The sequence below is a fragment of the Hemitrygon akajei genome, chromosome 3 (assembly GCF_048418815.1).
Source record: "Hemitrygon akajei chromosome 3, sHemAka1.3, whole genome shotgun sequence".
NCBI lineage: Eukaryota > Metazoa > Chordata > Chondrichthyes > Myliobatiformes > Dasyatidae > Hemitrygon > Hemitrygon akajei.
This window is the reverse complement of record NC_133126.1, coordinates 140,976,248-141,002,398: the sequence shown is the minus strand read 5'-3', so window position 1 is coordinate 141,002,398 and position 26,151 is coordinate 140,976,248. Positions and strand designations below refer to the sequence as shown.

Sequence of the window (26,151 nt, the reverse complement as noted above, 5' to 3'; positions counted from 1 at the left end):
AAACTGTCAGTGGAGTTTGAAACAAGAATGTTAATTCACTGCAAGAAAATATATTATGTATGAGGAAGACCTTATTTAGGCTGAAAATAATGAAATATGATATAGTTTTGCTATCAATTTGATTCTCCAGAAGATGCACCACAGAGGCAAAAGATGGATTATTAATCTGTGAATAAAAATGTATTTTTTAATGCAGTGCAGTTTTCTGGTTCAGAGGAAAGAGAAATGAAATATAATCGACCATCAGAAAATTTGATTCACTTAACATGGTCCATGGTTTTCACAGATGGGCTTTAGTATTAAAAGCAGCATTCCTTCACTGACTCGAGCAGTTCCATGGGATTTTTGTATGATAGCTAGCTGTGAAATACTTTACTGTTTATTCACTTCAAATTACGCTGAATGGCTGATATTTTAATGATGTCAGGAGCAATTTAATTCAATACTTCCTCACAAAATCTCTGCGGGCATTGCAATACTGTTTCATTTACTTCAAATTAGAACTTGATTTCACAAATTTAATGCTAAGTGTCTTTGTTTCTGAGATCAATATTAAAATGCTGCTCTGTTTTAACCTTTAGCATGGTTAAATGGCGACTACCAGCAGGGAATCACAAGATGGTTAATAATGACAGTATAGTAAGATAAGTACATCTGTGTATATCTTTAGTCTGATATATTCCAATACATTTAATCTAAATATAGAACCAGCTAAATATATGATTTGTATAATCACAAACAACTGAAATACTAGCAATAAAAAACAAAGTATTTGCTTATAATTGACAATATGTAGATTATTTTATATAAGTACATTTTTCCAAATGATCCTTTCATTTTTCCTATTGTCAGTTGTTTTTAATTTGCTTATCTAATGCTAAGTATAAATGCTGAATAATAATTACAAATATAAAGAAAACTGCAAGTAAAATTGATGTTAACTGAAAGGAAAATCAGGCAGGATATAAAATGAATTCCCAATCTTCTTGATCACCAGTGCAAGATGGTAGTGTCACAGAGCTGATGTCTCACAATTCCAGGGAGCCGGATTCATCCCTGATCCTGGCTGTTATCTGTGCAGAGTTTGCAGCTTCTATCCATGATATGTAGGTGCTCTGAGTGCTCCCATTTGCTCCCACATCTCAAAGGCGCACTGGAAGGGAGGTCCAGATGAAGGGGCTCAGTTGTCCATTTCCCTCCATAGATGCTGCCTGCCTCACCGAGTTCCTTCTGCACTTTGTGTGTTGTGCTAGATTTTAGCATCTTCATTCTCTTGTGAGTCTGGGAAGTTGTTTATTGCAAACTATCTCAGTGCAGGTTTATATCAATAATCTGATGGACAGGTGTGAAATGGAATAATTTGGAAATAGTACAGGGATATAAGAAGGAATGGGATTAATGGGATAGTTCCCTGGAGCTTTTATGGATGCTTTAGACTGAATGGTCTTCTATGTTAGAGTATAAATTTGCTGTTATGATTACCTCAGTAAATCTATTCATTACTTCCCTTTTTTATCTGAAGAATCCTATGATTCATATTTTTTGAGAAATAATGAAATTTTAATCCTGAATGCTGAAGTCACCACGTAATTGATCGTACTTTGAATTCAGCTGATAGATGGTAATAATACTTTATTTCAAAATAGCTTTAGCAACAAATTAACTCTTTACTTTGCTCTAATGTTACACTCTGGTTGGATATTCATTGACTTCCATGGAATTGGACAAGCTGTTGCTGATTCACTCTCATCCTGGGTAATCCCTGAAAAGAAGGTGGGCCCATTTTGGATTAATCTTGGCTAATGAAAGCTAACTATGTTGAGCACCTGTGCCCAGTGATATGGCGTGCAACTATTATTTTTCAAAGGAACTGATTGTTATAAGGTTGACATAACCAGCAGCGTTTATACTTTTTGGACAAATTGTCAAATTTGCTTTTCTACCATTATGTGTTATCTGATTTTGTTTTCTCTTTGCCTCCTGATGGCATATTTCAATCCATTTATTTTAGCTTGTCTACTACCACTATCAATTAACTCAAGAATTTCAGAAAACTTTATAAAGCAACTATGTATCAGAATCCTATAGGTGACAAACTTCAATGTCAGATTTTTTCCTACTGTATCTGCAGTATAAATCAATATAGAATTTAACAATCATTGAATTAAAATATGTTGTACCTAGTATCAGTGTGCAGCATTGCGATAATGCCCTAGAGAAAAAATATTATTGATCATTGTAGTTCTCACTCAAAGTTACAATTTGAATCATTGGAAGATTTTTTTTAGAATTTCGCAGAATTATTGGATAATGTTGGCCTGAAAGGGACTCAGAGAATATGTATCTGTACAGCAGCAGGGCACTTTATTTGCTCAAGCTATTGTATCATATCTCTTTACAATGTTGAAGAAAGCAATTGAAGCTCATGAAGTCAATTCTGAGCCATATCAGATCTCATGTCTCCATTACTTGTCCTTGTCACCTATTCTCACATCTATGCCAATTGACCTGCCAGCCTACATGTCTTTGAGATGTGCTGGTATACTGTTCTAGGATTCAATAACTATACTGTAACCTAACTCCAGTTGCCCCATACCTCACAACATCTTTGTTAATGAAAATCATATTTAAGAATAGCTTCGGCAACTTTCTGCAACTTGTGAAATTATAAGCAGATAATTTCTTGGAAATAATTTTTCATGGAATTTCATGGGGAAATGTCATTTCAGATTGTATTTGATGGGCTTTAATATTGATGCTAAATTTCAGAGAGTGTATAAGAACAATTATTCCAGTTTGTTGTGATTTACAGAATTTGTTCTTTCATAGAGCTTGTAGCAGAGAAAGGTCAGCAGTGCCATTGTGTTCTGTCAACATGACATCTTGAACTGGAATTTTTCAATTTTGTAGCTTACATTTTTACTTCATTTCAAAACACATACATAATTTATTTTAAATAATGCAATAACCTCCACCTAATCATGTTCTAATAATCTTTTTTTATGAGAAATTTATTCTAATTTTTTCAACTGTTCTTCAAACTGTTTTCCAGTCTACATAACCACTATTTACTTGGATCTCAGAGTGGTTAAAAACAGCAAATCTTACAGTGCTCTCCACTCTTGCAACTGATACAAACTTTGGATTGCCATGCAAGAATATTGTTTAAGTGCAAATCTGATTACAGCTGTCAGTGATTCTATCTTCATACACTGTGCTGTTTACTTTTTTAGCAGAAAGCTAAAATCACTTGAACTGATATGTAGGCATTTTCAAAAAATTGCGTGATTATATAAATATTTGGAGAACTAAGGGAGATTATGTTGGCTTGCTAAGTCATAATTTGCTGGTTAACAAACTGTCTGACTTTGAAAAATAATTTTATTGATATAATATAATGTAATGCTTATTTAATATTCTATGTAAAGTTTACCAATGCTTCCTGTGTCATGATAAGTCTTTAATATGATTGGCATTTCAGTCATGACATCAGACCTGCTAGATGCCAGGGATCTCCTTGGATTAACATCCAACACTGTCAGGCATCAGAAAATTGCAAATTACCTTTAGAACTATTACAAGAATTTTGAAGGGAATCTTTTATCTCCCTGGTGTGGGTTGAGGTGTGGGATATCATAAGTTAATGGTCACATTGATAGATTTTGAGTCAAACATTCATATTTTACTCTTTCCAAACTTTTGACTCTTTTGCAAAACTCTGTAAGATCTCAGTGGAATATCTGAGCATTTCCTCACAACTGCAACTCTTCTTTCTTGGTATATCTTCATCGTATTATTTCTCTAGTGTTATATTTGGCCCATTATTGTGAAATAAAATAGAATTAATGAATTAGTTAACTCATTGTGAAGGCACACCAAGTTGGAAATGGTCATAACACGAATGAAGTGCACTTTCAGTTTGCGGAAAGACTGGGTGCAAGACCAGAACTTTTAACGTAAATAAGGGCAATTATGAGGGTGTGGAAGCACAGTTAATGAAATAGTTCATTACATTAAGAGATCTATCAATCAAGATCGTTCAGAAAATGCAGAATAAATACAATACATTCCAACGAAAAGAATATTTCCAAGGGAAGGGCTCGCAACATGTGATTAACTACAAAGGTTCAAGATAAATACAGTATCAAGCATAAAATATTTGCACAAATTTAAGTACAGGTCAGAAGGATGGACTAAAGGTTATGTAAGTGGGTAATGAACAGGCAATGAAGTACAATCTAGGAAAATTTGCAATTGTTAATTCTGGCAAAGAAGAAATAATAACAAAGCATATGATCCAAATAGTGAGAGTTTGCCATTCTTTGAGATACAGAAGTATCTTGGTGTCCTAGAGCATGATTTGCAGAAGGCAATTTTGCAGATATAATAAGTAAAGAAGAAAGTCAATAAAATGTTATTGTTTATTGGTAGGGAACTGAATACAAAAGTAGGGACATTATATTTCAGAAATATAGGGCATCAATGAGGCTACTTTTGGATTACATGTAATTCCGAGTTAAGGATGGATGTCAATACACTGAAAGCAATTCAGAGGAGATCTGCTCAATTAATACCTTGAATGGACAGATTCCCTTATGAAACATGGCTGAGAAACAGAAGACCAGGAGAAGACTTTACTAAAACCTATAAGATTCTGAGGGAACTTTATAAGGTGGATATGAAAAGAATGTTTTCTCTCGTGGAAGAATCTTGAAGTAGGGTTCACTATTTAAAGGTAAGTAGTTGCCCATGTAGGGAAGAGATTTTTTTTCTCTCTAAGAAGTTTATGAGTATTTGGAACCTTTTTCCGCAAAGGCAAATTGTGATAAATATCTGATAAACGTGCAGTGTGTGTGTTCTAGGGTTAAGTGAGTATATGGAATTGAGGTTAGACTCAGATCACCCCTGATATCACTGAACGTCAGGGTAGACTTTGGAGGACAGGCAGCCTACTCCTGCTCCTCTGTGTGTTCTAACAGACTCCCTATAACAGGATATTCCTGGCTCACAGGAATTCACCAGGGCTGGTTTAGCTAATGTTCACAAAAATCAATTGGTTTAATATTCAATGCTCTGACTTTAAATACAGAAATCTGTTTGTCTTTATAAACAATTGTAATTGCTACTTTTTCACCATTAGATTCCATTTCACCATTTTTTCGCCTTTGTTTTATTATCTCACCAACAAGTTACAAAACTGAAAGATGATAATAGTGAATATAAAATTAAAGTTAAGAAAACCATTCAAAGTAAAATTTATTTTACGCTTACAACATGAATAATGAAACATACTTCTTTCATGAGATTAATATTTAATCATTATTTTTTCAAAGTTACATTCTTGTAACTTCTGTAGTTTTATTTTAAGCAATTCCATCTAGTTTTGAAATGGATTAAGTGTCCACATTAATGTAAATTTCATGCTAACAATTCTTTTAATTTTTCTTTAACACAGGGTTAACATACGTGCTTATTTCTTTACATAGACATATTTTGACTTATTCCAAACAGATACACATTTAAGTTGTACAACAGCCATAATGGATATATTAAAAATGTAAAATGATACAATGGCAGAAAATCCTTTTCCTGCATTGTGCAGGCATAGTTCATTGTAATGTTTTTACATAAGAAAATATTATGAAAGTTAATGATTGAGACCATATGAGCTTAAGAGAACAAAAAATTGAAATGCCTCTGATAAGGAAACTCGAAAACTTCACTCTGCCAGTAACTCATTTGGATGCGCTGGTGCACCATCAGATATGTACATTCTGAATTTGAAGTTACGAAAGGTCACCAAACAGATTTCATCTCATTTCTCAAATTTACATATAACTCAAGTCCTTAGATGTTCTGTTACAAACTGAAGACAAAATAATATGGTAACATGTACTTTGAGAAACAAAATTCATATTAAATTGATGGTTGCCCTCTTTTCAATAATGTTTTTTATTATAAAAACACTCAAAGCAGTGTTACCAGCTGCTCTACCAGGGTGATCAGAGTGATATTTGAAATCCAGATTCAGGAATAGTTGATACATATTATTTACTTCACTTTAGGATTGTGATTTAGTTTATAGACACAGATTTGATGATCTATGGTGATCTATGTTTTATTATTGTAATCTATGTAAAGTACTTTTTGTAGTTATTCTCCTGGAAGTAACTTTGATAATTAGTTTTATAAACCCTCACACCAATGCACAAATTATGCACATGGAGAAATTTATGATTATATTAAGCTAATATACTTAGTAAACTTTTGTCAGCCGTATGGCCAAGCAAAGAAATTTGTAAACTTATCTAAATAGAGAAAATGTTGAAAAGGCTCTGCAGGTCAGTCAGTGTATGTGGAAAGAGAAATAGTTAACCTTCAATGTTAATGATCCTTTATCAAAACAGATGTCATATGTCTTCCACCTGAAAGGTTAATTTTCCACGAATTTTGCCTCACTTACGAAGTTTTTTTTCAGCATTTTCTGCTTTAATTTCAGACTTCCAGCATCTGCAGATATTTTCAAAACTGTAAATATATTTGCACTATCAGTCAACATAGAATTTTAGGTCAATTATAATACAGAAAAAAATACATAACTGTTCTTCAAGTAGTTCCAATGCTCAGGATTTCCCATTGTTGTTATGACGCTTTGAATATCATTAAGTGAAGTGATTAGATTTAACGTTCATCATTTTATCCTCTCATGCTTTAACTTTCAGAATAGTTATAGAATGAATGCTTATACCATTGAATTTAGTTAATGTAAATACAATGTAGAGAATTTCCATTCAGGGTGAAATAATTCCACTCTCCCAATTAAGCTGATATAAAAATGAATTTGAAAATGCAACTACTATTATAATGAAATGTCTATCTGCTATAGTAGAGCTAATCTTCAATTATAGCTCCTTAAAGAGCACTGAATCATCTGAGAGGTGGATGGAAACTGTTGTCTCCATTCTTAAGATGATGCAGGGAAAAATTTAATTAGGATCAACATGAAATGCAACATAGCTGGTTTTCAGTTGCATTCACCTCTCCATAATTGGTTCACTGTGTCAATGGTAGTCAATGGCTTAGTTTTAATACTAATTATTGATTTTGTAGAAAATTCCCCACAACAATTTATCAATGACTTCGCCAGAACTTTATTTTGCTCAATGTCTGTTGCTTTCAGTTGTGAGCTGAAAAAGATTCTAACAGGAAGCAAATGTGATGTTATTCAGCTAAATGAGTGCCGATCTCATTAAAGAATTCTAATCTTAAACAAATTGCGAGAAAAAACACTTGCTTAAAAATTCATCCGGGTTGGTAAAACTAAGCATGCTATAAACTAGTGACAATTTTCCACCCTGCTTTGGAAATCCACTTCCATATTTTTGGGAAAAGTGTAGCATGCTTTATTATAGATTTATTGCCAGTATTGGGATGAATGATTAAGCAGAAAATGAAAACTCTCACATGAGTAAAACAAAAGCTAAATTTTCATAAGTAAAATACATGTTATTTGAGGCAATATAAATGCATCAGAAAACATGCTTAGCAGAAATCATGCATTTAAAATGATAATGGGTACTGCAACAAGGTTGATTAAAGTCACTAATGACATTTGGTGGCACACCAGCACAGGTAACCCATTCCGCTTTATCCTCCTTGATCTGTCTAAAGCTTTTGACAGAATGACTGCATTCATGGCCCCATCATTATTGACCAGCTGGGTGGGGTTGCACTCCATTTTTATGGACTGTTCAGTCAGAGGTTTCCCAGCAATGCCTCTACTTCCTGCAACTGCATCAATACCCTCTGTGTTCTGAAAGATTTAGCCTTGGTTCTTTCCCTGCCTTCTAATTTTCAGGTTATCATTAACCCCGGCGCCATTCACCTAAAAAACAGCATTAGTTCCAAAACCATTCTGATGACACTCTAATTTACCATCACCTTTTCAGATCTTACCTTATCACTAAATGGTCAAATGATTTGTTTAACAAATTGGGGTTTAGGAAGTGAATTACAAAAATGACCTCAAAAATGGGAATTTCAGGATTAATACCAGCAAAATTGGAAGGATAAATCAGATTTGTCCACATTCCTATCTTCGAAGTACCTATTCCAGCAACTAATTTAACTAACCTTTGAACTTGTTCTACCATTCATCATGATGACTCCTGAATTCAGTACCCTGTCCCTTAGTTTTCCCCATATTTTTAGATCTCCTTACCTATTAGAAATATCACTAGTTATTACAAAAATATACTTACTGATTTGGCCTCAGTAGTTTTTTTGTGGTAGAGAATTGCACAAGTTCATGATTCTTTGGGTGAAGAAATTTCTTGTCATTTCAATCCTAAATGGCCAATCCTGATGTAAAGTGGAGGAATTTAAATTCTAGGGATATTGAAATTGACTCCAAAGAGCGGAGATTAATATAAGTTGAAATGGTGTATCAGGGCAGGACTGGCACCAATGGTGCTATAAAGGAGAGTTTACATTAAAATTGCCGGAGGATGGGAACTTTTGTGGGCAGAAAGAGAAAGAGGAAACTAGGAAAGTGACAGAAAGTCAGAAAGGACAAAAACAAAAGTTTAAAGCATAGAAAACAAGGGAGAAATGCAAGCAATGCAAAATAATGCCAAGAATGTAAAAACAAGTCTAAAAACTTCTTGTCTTATGCATGGAGCATTAAGACAAAGGATAGATGAATTAATTGTACAAACCAATGTGCATGTAAGTGATATACTAAGACATGACTGTAGGGAAACCAAGAATGTAAACAGAACATACAAAAGAATCTTAAATTTAGGAAGGGCAGGCAAAAGGGTGAGATGATGAGATAGCATTTCAAATTTGGAAGATTAGTGCAATGATGAGGAAGTATATTGGCCCAGATGATGTGAGATCTCTATGGAAAAACTAAGAAGTAGAGAAGAACAGAAAGAACTGGTGGGAGTTGAATACTTATCTATAAACAGCAGTGGCTATATTGGAGATGGCATTAAACAGGAAATTTAAGGGGCATTTGACAAGGGTACAGCTGTAATGATAGATGACTTTGCATATATTTCAGGATAACCAAATCAGTAATAATTCTGTGGAGGTGGAATTACACGGGGTAGCTCTTTGGACCAATGTTTCAAGGAACCAGCTAGTGAGCCGGTCATCTTAGAATGGATATTGTGTAATGAGAAAGGGTTAATTTGCAGCTTCGTTGCCTGAAGCCCCTTGATGAGGAGCAATTGTATGATGCAATTCTTTCTTCAGATGGAGAGTGATGTAAATGACTTTGAGAGTCATGTCCTGAATGTAAATAAAGAAAATTCAATAGAAATGGACAAGATTAGCTATGTTGGAAAAGGTTACTTATGGGGCAAGACAGTGGATTAACAATGGCAAACAGTTAAGGAGTTCATGGATGAACACCACAATTGTACATTCCTGTCTTGCAGAAGACTAAAACAGCAAGGGTGATTCAGCCATAGCTAATGAGGGAGTTCATGAACAGCATCAGATCCAACAAATAATTGGAATGAAAAGGCAGTAAACATGAGGACTGGGAACAGTCTGGAGTTAAGAAAAGAAGAACCAATGGATTAATTAACAAGTAAAATATAGATTTCCAGAAAAAGCATGTAAATAATATAAAACTAATGGTAATAGCTTCTTCTGATATGTGAACAGAAGGAAATTAGTGAAGATCTTACCCGCAGAAATAAATTAATAATGAGGAGTGAAGAAATGGCAAATGAATTGGACAAGGACTTTGGTCCTTGACTCCACAGTTAACCTCCCAGTAATGTCAGTAAACCAAGAGTCTAATGAAGGAGGAACTAAGTGAAATTGAATTATTAGCATAAAATGGTGCTATGGAAATTGATGAAATCCATCAAGACAGATAAATCTTCAGGGCCTAAGAGTCTTATATTCACTAGAACTTGGAAGAATGAAAAGGGAACTCATTGAAATGTAAAATCCTGTTGGAAATGGACAGAAGAAATTCAGGAAGATGTTTCTAATGATCCTGAGTAGGATTCAGGATTTGCCAGTTAGGTCTGAAATGACAAGAGATTTCTTCACCCAAAAAGTGGTGAACCTGTACAATTCCCTGCCATAGACGATTAATGCTAAACCATTAACTATAGTTTTGAAAGAACTATTGATAATTATAATAGCTAAAGAGATCCAGACATACGAGGAAAACTGAGGATGCTAAATTCAGTCATCAGTGAATGGTAGAACACACTCAAGGTTCACTAGACTAATTTCTGGAATGTCCATGACTACTCCTGGATGTGTATAAATTTGCTCCAACTAAATAGAGGGAAGACTTTTCCTGTTCCTGTTTCCCATTAATGGACTTCTTTGACTGTGAACCAGCATGCTTGCTCACAGGGTATTACAATGGTACAAGTAATAGAGATGTTTCCATACATCTCCAGCAACCTGCTTCAACCCTGACTTCAGGTGATGTCTGTATTGTGTTTACAAGATCTCTCTATGACAGCACAGGTTCCTCTGCATGCTCAAATGCCCTCCATCATCCCAAAAATATGTGGGTTGGTAGCTTTATTAACCATTGTAAATTATCCCTAATGTTGGATGAGTGATGAAATCTACAGGAGGATTGATGAGAAGGTGGGGAAATACAATGGGTTAGGGTTGGATTAGTCTGGCAATTGCTACCTGAAAGTGAGTGTGAACTCACTGTGCAGGAACACCACTATGCTGCATCTCTTGATGATCCTATGCCACTATTTGCTCCTCTGTTGGGCTCTTATCAGCATTGTTACTAAGTTAGTCTAGCATTGGTTGAATCTCTGCCTCACTTCATCCATTACTAAAATCTAATTCCTTACCTCTATTATCTCTCGTTTTGACTAGTCAAGTGTTCTTCTGGCTGGTTTTTATTATGTGCAGTTAAAAAATATTATCTCACTGCCTGACCTCCCATTTTCTTCCCTCCACATGTCTGTGGACACCTAAAAATTCTATTGCTATTGTGCTAACTTACAAAGTGTCCTGTTCACTCATCAAACACATGATTGATAATCCAAATTAGCTGCTGCTTAAAAATGATCTTAAAATTAATATCCTCATCCTTGTTTTAAAATCTTTGCATGCCCCCAACACTTCCTTTCTCTGTATTCTCATTGAATTGTTTCAGCTGCTTAGATATCTACACTCCTTCTGGCCTCTTGATCATCTTCTATTGCGGGTGGTCTTGCTTCCAATTCTCAAGACCCAAAGATCTGGAATTCCTAATTCTTTTTGTCTCTTAAAAATCTTAAGTAAGGTTTTGTTCATATGTCTAAATATCTACATCTATAATTCATGATCAATATTTGTAGCTGATGTTGCAATGGTGAATTACCTTGGATGTTTCCATGTTAAAGAATGCTTTATTTAGTTATAAGTTTGTTGACTTTGTTAAATGACACATAATAAAATGCAAGTTTTCCCAGTTAATTAATAGTTGGAGCATTTCATGCATAAGTTAATTTAAGCCTTTGTGTTGGAGAACATTCATTTTGAGAAGACTAGATTATAAAAGCAAGAAATTAATGTTAAGTCTTTATAAGGCATTGGTCAAACCACATCTGAATAGTTTTGGGCCCCAAATCTAAACAAGGATATGTTGTGATTGGAGAGGGTCCAGAGCTATATGAGAATTGTCTCAGAAATGAAATGGTTAATGTGTGAGGAGTGTTTGATGGTTCTGGGTCTATACTCACAGGAGTTTAGAAGAATGAAGGGAGATCTCATTGAATCCTACCAAATGTTGAAAGTTAGAGAGAGAGTGGATGTGGGGAAAATGTTTCTAGTGGTGGGATATTCTATAACCAGAGGGCACAGCTTCAGAATAGAAGGATGGCCACTTAGAACAGAGGTGAGGAGGAATTTCTTTAAACAGAAAGGGGTGAATCAGTGGAAGTCATTGCCACAGATGGCAGTGCAGGCCAAGTTATTGAGTACATATAAAGTGGAGGTTGATAGTTTCTTGATTTGTAAGGGCATCAAATGTTATAGGGAGAAGGCATGAGAATGGGGTTCAGAGGGAAAATAGATCAGCCATGATCAAGTATGTGACCAATTGGCTTCTTTCTGCTCCTGTGACTTATGATCTTATGGTCCAGTGGTCTAAAAGTGGAAGAGCACAATCCTTGCCAACAGTTTTGAGATTTTTACATTTAACAATATATTTGTGAAATTCCCAGAGTCATTGATAGTTTCCTGAGATAACGAGTGGTGAACTCTGATGGTTTTGCTGGCATTATGAGTGCTGTTCACTCCACCTCCACTTCACCACTGGACCCAAATAGGCAGAGTTAAGCCCATCTGTTGACTAATATGCTTGTAGAGCATCAGTGCCTGTATCCAATGCAAGTCCCACTGGTGCTGATTCTTATACGATACACATGCTGTATATTGTAATAAATGATTTAAAAATTGGTTCATCTCAAATAGCAACGGGGAGCTATCGCATGATATGATGTTATGCTGCTCAATTATCGAGTAGAAATAGTGCTGCAAAATAATAAACATGCCCATGTGCAAGTCATAAATTACAATTTATAAAACTCAAAATGTTATCCATTCCATTTAGTGAATAGATTGGGATTCACTGTGCACATGTACACCTCTGTTACTGGAGCTAGTCACCTTGCACACCATATTGATGATGGCACTGGCATTCACAAAACGAATGTCTGTCAGAAGTATGCAGAGTAGACAGATGATACTAATCAGTATGCAATGTAATGTGACACTTCTATTGCCACTTCGGTTTTCAGAGTTCCAGCTGGCAATTTTTCTTTATATTGCATGGCTGATATGCATTAAGCTTCAGGAAAGACTCCCACTCCACCTCCACTTCACCAGTCATCAACATCTCAAGAGGGCAGTTGCTGACTGTCTCTTCTTTCGACTTCCTTCACTGCCTGCAGCTATTTGAAAGTATTCCTTGCAGATCCAGAACAACTGTCCTACTTTCTACTTTCTCCACCAAGGACCCTAGTTGCAAAACCAAGTATCTGTTTTTCCCCTTGCTGTAAGTTCCTTTACCGTTTTTCAGGCCAAATTTGCTTCCTACATGTCTGCTATTATCCACTTCAGTTATAGTGAAACTCTCCATTAAAAGTAAAGGTCAGATTTACGTCATACACGCTGAGTTGAACTTGTGCCAGTAAGTATTGGTATTGGGCTCTCTTTAGTGGCGTGAAGTGAATGAATATTGCAGTCAGTACAGGCAGCACACTAGTCATTAAAAGAGCAGAGAACACAAAGTTGTTGTACTGTCAGTATTACTGTAAACAAGCATGGTTCGATTGTCCAATTGCATTCCTATGCTTATTTATATGGAGGGGAGGGAAGTTCTATATTAAATTCCTTCCCCCAAATTATGATCTTTCTTTGCATTTGAAGATTGCCATGTTCCTATTTTCTATGTCAGAGATCTTTGCAATTCACTTTAAGATACAATATCTATAACTTAATGATAATTCTTTTCTCTTTAATATACCTGCACAATGCACATAATAGATTTCTGTGATGTGACAGAATTAGATCATAAAAATTATTTGGTTTTACTAAAAAATGCATTTTAATTGCTATTAAATTGAAAATCAATGCATGTGTTTAGACTATTTGCTAGAGTTTAATTTTGTTCACACTCATTATAAATTTCAATATGAACTTGTGAATTAATCTGGCTAGTTAATACCTAGATAAATGAGTTTTTGTTGTTTTAACTTTTCCTTCCAATGAACATTAGTCGATGAAATAAAATTGTGTTTTTTTAGTAATTTCATCTAAGAAGGGTCAGGGGTCAAAAGTGTTGGGAAGTTTCTTTCTTGGATAGAAGCAGTAAAGACTGCACTGTCAATTGAATGCTTATGGCCTAAACTATGATCTCTGGAAGAATCAAAGCTGAAAACAATCAATTCTCTACTAAATTCATTTTTTACACATGGGCATTCATTGAATCATCTCTTTACTGATGGAAACATCCTGGTACCAGCAAGCTGGGGGTGGTTGCCCTAGACTAGTCCTCCTTTCATTCAGTTCTTGCAGTATGATTTGGTGCAGACTAGTTCTGCCCTTCCTGTAACTCCATGCTTTAAGTGAGAAGGTCACATTGAAATACCTTAACTGACACCCCATAGCCCCAGGATACTTTCTTTTTCTTGTTCTCAAAGAACCATGCAGAAATTACTAAAATCTAATTATTTTGCTGTTAATCAACTGCAGGTTGATTCCTGGAGCATTCTTATCGGCATTAAACCACTTGGGGCAGAAAACATTACTCAATAGACATTTAAGGATTTATCACAAATGTTCTAAAAAATTGATTTTCTGAATTTTTATGCTAAAATTTCTATTGGAAATCAATGCAAGCTGTTAATTAATTCTGTATCACTATCATCTGTAATGGCTATCATTGGTAGATGGGCAACTAGTGATAAAACTGTACTGACAGGACCACGTATTGAAAGCACATATTTAATCCTAATGATTTTGAAGACCAGATTGGATAATGTTCTGCTTGAAAACTTGGAAATAAATATACAAAATAATCTTTCATTCATTTCCCTCAAACTAGAATCTTGTACATAATTGCAAAGTTAAGATTCTAAAGTTGTTCAACACATTAAATAAAAAAATCAGTTCATAAGTTATTCTCAGTGCATTTTTCCATCAACTCTAAACTTCCTCTATTCTCTTCCTGAAATCTTACTAGAGTTGTGTAGTCATCACTCTGAAATAACTTATCTAATGTTCTGTGCACATGAGCCTAGGAACCTGAATAATTACTCTTTTAGAATGTTTACAGCTGTGTTTTATTCTATACTTACTGATACAGCCAAATATATCAATTTTCCATTAATAATCAATGATTGGTTGGCTCCCGGGTACCTGGCACATATCATGCACTGTCCCCACTCTTTTGATTAGTTTGGTGACACAGAGAAAAAGTATATTGCACTACTGCCCTGCTGGGGTCATGCCACTGGACAATCAATGATTAAATATGAGATATTGCTGACCATACTTCCAAGTCTGAGAATGTTTCATTGATCTACTAAACTCGGCAATAAAGCATCAAGAAAAACAACTGAGACTTTCCTGCAATAATGCTCTCATTATCTTGTGAAATTAACACCAATATCTGCATTAAATTATGGATGCAGAGACATCCAATGAGGATAGCCATTGATTCAGTCTTCCTCCACAGCCTGTGGTGTTTACAGCTTTCAACAGAGTCAAAGGAAATCAGTTTAATTGATGTAAACTTACAAATAAGACTTGCTTTAAAATACTGTTGATTGTTGCATATTAAGCCATAATTATTGCTTAGCAAACCTCAATACCTTACAAATTGATTTTATGACTGTAGATTGTCATATCTTCACATAAATGCTTCAAAAACTAATTGAGTTTAAACTAATAACCTAAATAAATACTGTTTGTTTATAAGACCAAGGAGATTATTGTTTAAATACATACAACGCAAGTTAGACTACTGAATCTGTACTGCATTTTAGTTTGGTTAACAAATGGGAAGAATCCCATTGTATCGATATGGGTGTAGAGGAAGTCTTGTTAGGGCTGGAATATTTTAGCTGTGTAGAAAAATTGGATAAGCTAGATTGTTTTCTTTGGAAGTGAGGAGAATGAGAGGAAAATTAATTAAGATGTGTAACATTATGCAGGGCCCAGTTAAAATAAATAAGTAGGACCTACGTCTCTTAACTTTAATTTAGACAAACTAATGGATATAGATTTAAATATTTGGCTGTAAGCTTGGAGGGGAGATAATGAAAACAGTTACATGAAGGAAGAGTTAGGGGTCTGCAACTCGTGCCTGAGGAGGCAGAGGCACACATCAAATTTAAACAAATCTTGAATGTATACTTAAGTTCTGACCTACAAGTATTGGAAATAAAATTAGCTTGGCTAGCTCTTCTTCAATGCAGATATAATGGTGTGAATGTCTTCTATATGTGACATACATTTTCTCTATTGCTATGATACAATACCATAATAATAATAATAATAATAATAATAATAATAATAATAATAATAATAATAATAATAATAATAACAACAACAATTGTTGTCCCTCGGAGTCCAAGAAAAACTATATTGTTCAGAGTGGTAGTTTTTTTTATGAGGCCGAGCTGTGGGCTCGACATCAACCCAGCACAGATGGAGAGCGTGCTCAGGGGCAGTCTGTCACTGGATCGAACTCGGGAACCTCCGTTCTTGAGCCCGGCGCTGATCTCACTGCACCACCAGCCAACCTTGTTGCACAATGGAAACAGTGCGTGAAAGACATTAAAGTGGAAAAGCCTTGCACAGTGATGACCCCACTCTCTCGGCCTCAGAAGTTAGGATCCAGCGGCATGAAGAATCGTTACGTCTGGCAACTTCCTTGGCTGCATTAGATGGCCGCGTCTTCTTAAGTGCTCTGCCGTGCCCTACGCACTCCACAATGCGCTGCTGCAACACCTTCTCAGCCGTTGAACCCCCGGGGTTTCCTCCGCCTGGTCCACCGAAGCAGTCTTCACATGCCGGGATGAGCAAATTCCTATCTCAGCAAGGGTTTCAGACCCATTGCCCACCCTCACCTGGTTTAGCCGGCCTGTCGAAGCCGTTGCCCAGAGTGTGGCCACTGTCGTATGTAAACAACTACGAGGATCCACGGGTGAGAGCTGGGCGTTGGTGGGGACCAATAGATGACGAGCCACTCCAAGGAGTGCGACAAGCCCCCCATCTAGAGGTGCTACCCCTCTCATGCACCCCACAATACCATAATCATATGCAAATTAACCTTAACACACAGTAAAAACTTTAAAAGTTTAATTTAAGAACTGTGCTTTTTTATGACTTCTAAAAGTTTTAAAATGTGATTGCCAGTTCTTGCGGCTTGGTGAGATTATATCTGCTGGATGATAAGGATCTGAACTGATGCCCAACTGTCACTGACATCAGAAATGAGGGTAGTCCTTGCTTCATTTTTGGTCATCATAGCAAGGCCGTCAGATTTGTTTGTCACTGTTCAGCTGAGGAATCAAACTGTCCTGATGCAAGATTCACGAAAAACTAATATACAGGTACACTTGGTAATTAGGAAAGCTAACAGAATGTTATTGCTTATTTCTAGGAGAACTAAATACAAAAGTACAGAGGTTTTTCCTATTATATAGGGCAATGGTAAGATTAGACCTGAAGAACTGTGTGTGGAATTGATTTCTTTCACAAAGCAAAAATGTTAATGCATTGAAAGCATTTCAGAATTGCTTTACTTAGACCAGTATCTCGAATGGGCTGCTTGACTTATGAGTAAAGGTTGAACTGGATAAGCTTGTATGCACTACTGGAACATAGAAGGATGAAAGGGAACTTACAAGATCTCAAGGTGTTTTGACAGTGTGGATGTGGAATGGACATTTCCCCTTCCGGCAGACTTCAGAACAGTGGTCACTATTTAAAATTATGTGGTCACTCATTTAAGACAGTAATAAAACAAATTTTTGTTCTTCCCTTGGAGCGAGAACATAGAACATAGAATAGTACAGCACAGTACAGGCCCCTCAGCCCACAATGTTGTGCTGACCGTTAAACCTGCTTCCCATATATCCCCCCACCTTAAATTCCTCCATATACCTGTCTAGAAGTCTCTTAAATTTCACTAGTGTATCTGCCTCCACCACAGACTCAGGCAGTGCACTCCACGCATCAACCACTCTCTGAGTAAAAAACCTTCCTCTAATATCCCCCTTGAACTTCCCACCCCTTACCTTAAAGCCATGTCCTCTTGTATTGAGCAGTGGTGCCCTGGGGAAGGGGCGATGGCTGCCCACTCTGTCTATTCCTCTTAATATCTTGTACACCTCTATCATGTCTCCTCTCATCCTCCTTCTTTCCAAAGAGTAAAGCCCTAGCTTCCTTAATCTCTGATCATAATCCATACTCTCTAAACCAGGCAACATCCTGGTAGTAAAGCTCTTGAGCCTTTGAAATTTTCTTCCTCCGAGGGCATTGGATATAATGTTGATGAATATTTTAAAGCAGATGTAGATGAATATTTGGTAGAGAAGGATATAAATGATTACAATGAGTGGACAGGAATATGGAATTTAATCTACCATGAACCCAACCATGGTATTAAATGACAGAGCAAGTTTAAGGGCTGAGTGGCCTACTCCTGAATATAATTCTGATGCTGAGAAGCCCAATGTTTTACTGTGGAGACTGAACCATTACAATTTAAGGGTACAAATCATTTTAAGGAATTTGATCCCTCTTCAGGAATAAAATTCTGATTCAAGTATGGAATTTCTATGTATAAAATCACTGCTTCTTAACTGCTATGTATTTGGGAATCTGAAATACAAGTGTGACACTTAAAATACACAATCTCACTCTGAGCATCAAAGCTATCTGTTTAATCCTCTGCAAACTAAATGTTAATCCTTTATCAAAACTGTGCCCGGAAGCAACTGTAAAATTTTGAAGTTTAATCAATACTGTGTAAATATATAATTTTCTTCAGCATTCCTCTTCACATTTGGTTTACAGAATGAGTCTGATGTGATGATTGAGCATCATTTAGAGTAACTGGATCTGTAGTTGGTAGAAGGGCAAGTAATTTTTTTTGCCTTACTTCAAATTAGAAACCAGACATATGATTAAAATATTGAATATGTTGATTTACAATCTGCCATCTGAATGCTCAAGAAGCAAACTTGTTTATTTACAGTATAGGAATAAAAATAACAGACTTACAAGTGGAGACTGCGTTGCAAAATTTAATCAGAATTTATTTTCCTTACCTATTTTCCTGCAAGTTTTCCCTTTGCTGTAACTGCCAGAAAATAATTATCTCTTAATAAATTACATTGATGGACATTTAGGGTCATTCGTTGATATCTTCTGAGAAACAGGAAACTTTAAAATATTCAATCTTTTCTCTGGCATTCCTCCAAACATATTAAGAGTTTGCCTCCAGGCAGGTTTATACAACTGATAGAATACCATGACGCCTTAAGTTATAGAAATATTAAGTTGAGTGTGTATCAAATTCCTCTTGAGAAAAAGTCGCATTGTCCCTTCAATAACAAAAAAAAATTACCATTTAAAACTATTTTTGTGAGGATTTCACCTTTTCACTGTTACTTGATCTCAAAATTAGGCCAGAGACGTAAATTGCCTTTGACAAGAAATTGCTCTTCAGTATTATATTCAATATCTGGTTATAATTTGAAACAAAATTTATTTTGGATTGATGATTTTTGTACTTGAGGAAGACGATATTGCACATATTTATGTAAAAATAATGCATTATAACCTTACAATAATCAATTGAGTGAAATCTGCAAGAACAGGCGCCACTATTTTCCTTTTGGTGTTGTATATCTGAAACAAAGAGTGGTGTTAATAAATTAAAACTTTAAAAGATTCAAGCAATATATAATATTCCAAAGACAGTAAATTAAATGACAGAAATTGTTTTTAACTGCAATTCAAAAATATCTTTGGGTAATCTTTATTAAATTATATCTGAGATATTTGTACTGAAACATGAATCTGGGTAAAGTAGAGGTTCTGTCTTAGCTTTAGTCACCTGAGTATGGTGGATGGGTTGGGGGATGGGTTTAAGGGTTCTGATGTGGAGAAGTCAAATGGACAAGATTGTTGGAGCAGTTTGCTTGTTCTCGTCCTTTCCTTGTGTTTGTGTCCGCTTCTGGCACAGTGACTTGGATACCTGTCTCACTCAATTGTAACTGTTTCCTTTTGAGTGCATGTTCCACATGAGGATATGAGGAATTTCATGTATGAACATGACGTTCTTTTCATATTGATGCAAATTTTAGTCTGGGCTGTTACAAGAATCACCCGTTGTAATAATAATAAGAGAGGCTCAGAGAGAATCTGTATTTACTGATAACTCACCTTTATTGTTTCAACTAAAAAGCACCAGGGTTCACAAACTACTTGTGTACACACCCACTAGAATTTCCTGGTCCTCCATAAATACTCAGTGAAGAAAAAAGGGATTACCCAGGAAAGGAGTCGACACTGGCCAGGCGTTCCTCGTGGTTCTGATGGCCATGTGTCCATGGGGTCCTCTACTTCCGTGATGGTTGGTCCCTGGAGAGTTATCGCCATTACATATTTGGAGCTCCTGACTCTTAGGATGTCCCCCAGCAGCTGAGCTGATGCATCCCATTGGCTCAAGGTCATGATTTACCTGAATCACCTCGTTACTGTCCCTAGTCCAGGGCTACAACTAACATTGTTCTATATTTCTTCCACTCAGCCTTGTGTATTTGCATCTTTCAACTCCGACTGTCCAAACCAGTCAAATTAGGTGATCCAGACACTGAGTTTAACTAAATTACAGATTGCTTCTTTGATACGTCTGGCACTTTGTAAAATAAGTAGCTACTATTCTGAGAATGGCTTCAGATTTAGCAGGTCGTTGCCTGAAGCTCCTTGGGTCCACATTCAATTGCTTTGATTAGATTATCCAAGAGTTCACAAAATGGGAGGAAATAAAGACAACTGGTTTGTCTGCTCCCCCTGTCCTTGATTTATCCAAATCCACTAAATTGTAGACTGTAGTTCTTTCTGGCCAACATCTCCATCCTCTTGATCCTAAGGTATTTATCTTATGAACTTTACCCTCCTGTCATTCAGTTACTGGCCTTAGGACTGCCATGGCATCCCTGCAGGCTTGCAACACTTCCACGGCTAATTCTCCTGAATCTCCCTCTGTAGAATTGAGGTAGAATTTCACCTGCTGCTCTGAGCCCATAGTCATGGCCCATTTTTAATCGTCTACCAGTGATAGACTCCTGAGAGCACCAATGTAAGTAAATGGGGGTTCAAACGTGACCAGGGGGATTTCAGGCAATGCTGTGGTCAGCATGGAAGGGAGGTCCTGCTTGTAACACGGAGACAATATAATGTTTTAGAGGCGTGTTTGAAGTTGGAGAATGGGGGTAAATCAGGACCATTCTAGTCCCAAAATAGTTGTTCTTTCACTTCTTGCTTAACCAAGATTTCATTAACATTATGTTTTAAATTAACTGAATTTGTTCCATTCCTTAGGGGTTTATTTCAGAGGTATACATGATACCACGGAGATGTTTACCTCTCAGTTTGTTCAATTTAGAAATTATTTCCTCCTATTCATTTCACTCCCATTGACCAAAAATTTAAAATAGATTGGAGAAACATATCTTTTTGTTACTGTAGTTTGCTTGGTAATTATTATTTATGCTCTATTTGTTCAATTCACATGGAGTGCTTAGTGAGACCACAATAGCATCCTTTTTGGATCACAACCCCAATGCATTATGATCAATGCAAAGACCACTGAAAACACTATTCAAACAATACTTTAAAAATACATTCAAAAATATAAAATGGTCTCAGTATATTAGTAATTGTGTGACTTTGCATCTCTGCAGGTAATGGGACTCTTGGCAAAATGCATTCAAAAATATAAATTGGTCTCAGTATATTAGTAATTGTGTGACTTTGCATCTCTGCAGGTAATGGGACTCTTGGCAAATCCTGGTGGTGTTCCACATCAGCCACAAACTGACTACGCCCTATCACCACTAACTGGAGGCCTGGAACCATCTACTTCTGTTTCTGCCAGCTGTAGTCAGCGGCTAGACCCAATGAAACCTCTTGACACCTTGCCCACCTCCCAGTCATATTGTCCATCAACTTACAGCTCCTCAGGTTACAGCATGGATCCAGTGGCAGGATACCAGTATGGACAATATGGGCAAAGTAAGTGCCATGTCAACCTAAGCAATACGTTTAGCTATAAAAATGCATATCCGCCCCATCCTTCATCGATCTGTATCAAAATGTGTGACTCAGTATACAAACTCTGATTATGAATGTGAAGTTCATTACAACTTTCTTAGTCTTGTTTAAAATAAATAATTACAGAATATATTGCTCCTTTAGTTTGGTTTGGCACTTAGTGCAACATTCCAGCCAAATGCACAAGCAGGGCATACAAAGTGTAATAAAAAGAAAATGTACATTTGGTCAACGTTTGATTCCGAAGAACTACGATCAGAAGAGGGCCGATTACTAATGTAAATATATTGCAGGATTAATGTTATATTTCATTTGAGGAACAAAAGAAGAAGTGATGTTTTTCTGTACTGTGCATTTCTGGTATCTGAAAATGCAATGTCTTGCCCTATTTTTGGATAGCAGTCTACACGTTGGATGTTACCACAGTCTGGCGAGGCTACAATCAGCATTTTTCCCTTCAAGTTCTGTTAGACTGCCAAAAATCTATTATTATGAAAATACTTAATCTCATGGCTGTAATCATCTGTCTTACGAGCAAGCAGGCAGGTGGTACTTTATTTCCTATTATAGCTGGGATGTAGTTTTAATTAATGAATAAAGAACACTAACTGTTTAATTGTCTATAGGCTGCCCTATTAAAACTTTGATACAAGTTTCTTCTAACATGGAATTAAAATCTCTCTAAACTGCCTACACTTTTGTTACACTGATTAAAAGCATTAGATCAAATTCTATGATATTTGAACAATTGTTAAATGATTCAAAATAGACAGATCTACAAATCTATCAAGAGAATGCATGAAGGATTTGATGTGAACATATTATTCTATGTACTCAGTGAAATGCCAAACTTTTTAGTACTGTACACACTATTATTTTTGTACTTCTAAAAGTTATAAAGGTGCTGCAATTGAAATATTAACATTAATTGGTAAATCTTTCCTCTTAAGGCTCCCTTTGTCTGTAAGTATAAAGTTAAACAATCTGTGGTTGCAGTTAGTGTTACTGTTGAATAAACAGAGAGATAGCGCAAATGAAACAAAACTTAATTTTGACAAGATGAGATTTTGTCGTAAGGGATCACTGGAAAGTCAATAAATTGAGTTAGATCATTAGATAACCAGTACAAAATATCCTGAAAAGGCATTGCCATGCACTTAAGAACTTCTGCCTATTTCTAACAGAAAAAGTTAGTTGAAGGGCTGAGTTAAAGCACTCTATATAATTATCTTCAGTGCTGTCAGCAGCATCTTGATGTGATTAATTGCCAGGACCTAATATATGCTTGCCATTTATGTAGAACCTAAGGCCAAGGTCTGTCAAAAAATAAAGCAGCCACTGGAATGTCACTATTAAAAACACATGTTCTGAGAAAGGCCAAATCAGGCATCATCTTGGACAATATTCTTGGATCCATGTGGTACTGTCAAACTTGTCCTAATATAAACAAAGTAACCCTTGTAGTTTTGGCAGGTCATGATTAGCCCTGACAACATTGTACCTGCATTTGACGTGGCCCCTTGCAACGATGTTGTCACAAGAAGCATTCCTAAGTTTCTTTTACTTCCATTACAGGTGCCTTTCATTATCTGAAGCCAGATATAGCATGAGTGAAAAAGTCCATAAAAGTTGAAACAACCCTTGTTCTGGACACACAAACATAATGGGACCATGGTGCCCACAACGGTTGGATCTGTTCCCCAGAAACAAACCAACATTTGTCTTTTTCTGATAATGGTTTTCACTTGTGATCATTGGTTGAGACTCGTATTCTATTTCTTGGTTTAAATAGTAGTGATACCTTAGATTTGGCTCTTCTGTTGAGAGAAGATAGAGAAAATTCATTCCAAATAGTCCTTCCATATTAAAAATATGCAGCAAGCATTCAGTAGATGTCCCAGATTGTGGCATTCCTCATGCATTAATTATCAACATATAGTTTCATAAGGAATACAATGAAAAACTGATTTGGAAACACTCTGAGTATTGACAATTTAAGTTACTCTTCAAATGGCCTGACTTCACAAACAGAAACAATACCATTTCAAAATTTCTTCTCCATTGATCCATGGAGTATTCTTTGAAGTTTTACTTTGCTTTCAGATCTTGGCTGATAGTACCATAACTCTGCATGATAGCTACTTGTTGCTTTACCCGCCCCCCCCCCCCCCCCAATTACAAGTTACCAAAGCATCAAATGATATCCACGTAGTCACTGAAATCTCATTAATTCCCAATAAATTTTGACATCCTGATGGCTCGGTCCCAAAATTAATATTAAGGGTAGGTTTCAATGATCACTGGAGGGTTGATTCCTTTTGTCAATAGATTTAAGAATTACAGCTGTGATATCAGAAGTAGAATCAATTATTTCAACTGTATTTTCAATTTTTAAAATGTAAATGTTTATCACAAGAACTCTGGTTTCTGATTCTGCTAATGAATGCATCAAAATTACCCAAATAAAGGACTAAGTAATAGGGTGGAATGATGTCTTTTGAAGTAAATGGAGCTGTTTAAAGTTCTATAATTAGGTATACTATCAAAATGCATTCAATGCAAAAAAAAAACAAAAGCAACAAACCAACTCCAGCTTTAGTAATGAAACTGCAATGTGCAATATTATGTACTTCTATATCTACCATGGTATTTCTTGAAGGTATTGTACTGTATTCTATATTTTCTTGATATCCTTGTAATATAATTGGTTGGCTATATATTTACTGACAGGTGTTTTGGGCATTGTTAACAGTATACAAGATCTAAACAATATACATTCCATTGATATTGTACATAAAATTATTCACAAAAGAATCTGATATGCAGAAAAAGTGTGTAAGTTTATATCACAGACTGAAAACTATTTCTTATTTCAGTAAGTCTACAGGAAAGCTATAGACAGGTAGCTGGACTTTCAGAAATTGTTTATAATGGATTGTGACTGTCTTTCCACTAAATGCCTAAAACATAGTGGCAATTGGGATATTGTGATATTTTCACAGGTATGATTTCCGAATCACAAAGCAAATTTGATAGCTGGATGTTTATATACATCCATAGGAGTTTGCAGAATCATTTCCCATGACTTTGTCCACAAACTTAATTATGATCATTATATCAACCTGTTAAGTTGTTGCATTGCAACATAGACTTTCCTAGAGAGATTATTATTTATTCCTATATATTCAGCTATTTTAGAAATTAGCATGTATCTCATGATGTGTACATTTTTGCTTAGAATGTAGAAAAAATTAGATAATTACTGCCATTAAGTACAAAGATTAGATGATGTGACCCCTTCTGTCACATACTGGTTTTAAAAGGTGATGAAACTGAATGGAACTGAATGTTTTGTAGTGTCTGCCATCCATCCTTCTGTTTGTCATTTGACTGCAAAAATACAGCCTTGATGTAAAGATTCTCTTTCCTGTACAAACACAGTGAATATTTACTATTTATAATAAAAAATAAACAGTTAAGGAAATCATCTATCTGAATACGAGTCCCATTTATGACATATGGCTTCCAATTAACAATTTTCCTACCTGAACCTCAGAAAGCAGCGATGTATGAATTAAAATCTGACCTCTGTTGGAGGAGAAGTTGCAAGCTTAAAGCATTGCTGTTGTATGTGGTGGAAATCATGAATTCTATAGCCCAGAGCTGAAGATATCTGTAATATCTCAGAGTGTGCCTTCACTATTGCATACGGATCACTGTTGTCAGTGTTTGGTCACTATTTATGAGCAAAGGTGAATGTGTAATAGGGGCTCTACATTCCAGCTATACTTACTCTTTTAATTGCAGCAATGATATAGAACCTGAACTGTATTACTTCCTCTGCTTGGGATTTGGACCCCATATGGGTAAGGAAATCTTTGTATTGTGTCCTCAACCACTAAGAGTTAAATTGGGATTAGTCCAAAAGAATTTTTGTGGTGTGCACACAAATTTGTAGTGCAGGCTGCATAAAATGCCACATTAATACGGGCAATGGTGCACAGGCAGTAAGTACCTGAAAATATATAGATAATGCAAGCTGTAGCATAAATCAGTTTGTGTAATACTGATTACTCAACAGCACAGTTAGTTTAAAGCCCATCTCTCCAGCTTACAGCATCTTTTAAATATGCACAAATGAACACATTCAGCAGGAAAGATGATCTTCTCTGTCTTTCCACCCACAAGCCCATACCTCAGATCTCAACAGTGTTACATAGAAACATAGAAACATAGAAAATATGTGCAGGAGTAGGCCATTCGGCCCTTCAAGCCTACACCGCCATTCAGTATGATCATGACTGA

The 26,151-nt window shown here is 35.9% G+C and overlaps 1 protein-coding gene across 3 annotated transcripts in view; it reads left to right on the top strand.

Annotated features, from left to right (window-relative positions):
* Window positions 1–25,329, top strand: part of pax3b (paired box 3b) — a 92,364-nt gene extending 67,035 nt beyond the window's left edge. For 2 of the 3 annotated variants that reach the window (XM_073040936.1, XM_073040938.1), the window contains exon 8: window positions 21,561–25,329. In XM_073040936.1, the coding sequence (XP_072897037.1) occupies window positions 21,561–21,914 (354 nt within the window). In that variant the 3' untranslated portion in view covers window positions 21,915–25,329. The remainder of the gene's footprint in view (window positions 1–21,560) is intronic. The other variant, XM_073040937.1, reaches the window with a different exon arrangement.
* The last annotated feature ends 822 nt before the right edge of the window (window positions 25,330–26,151 follow it).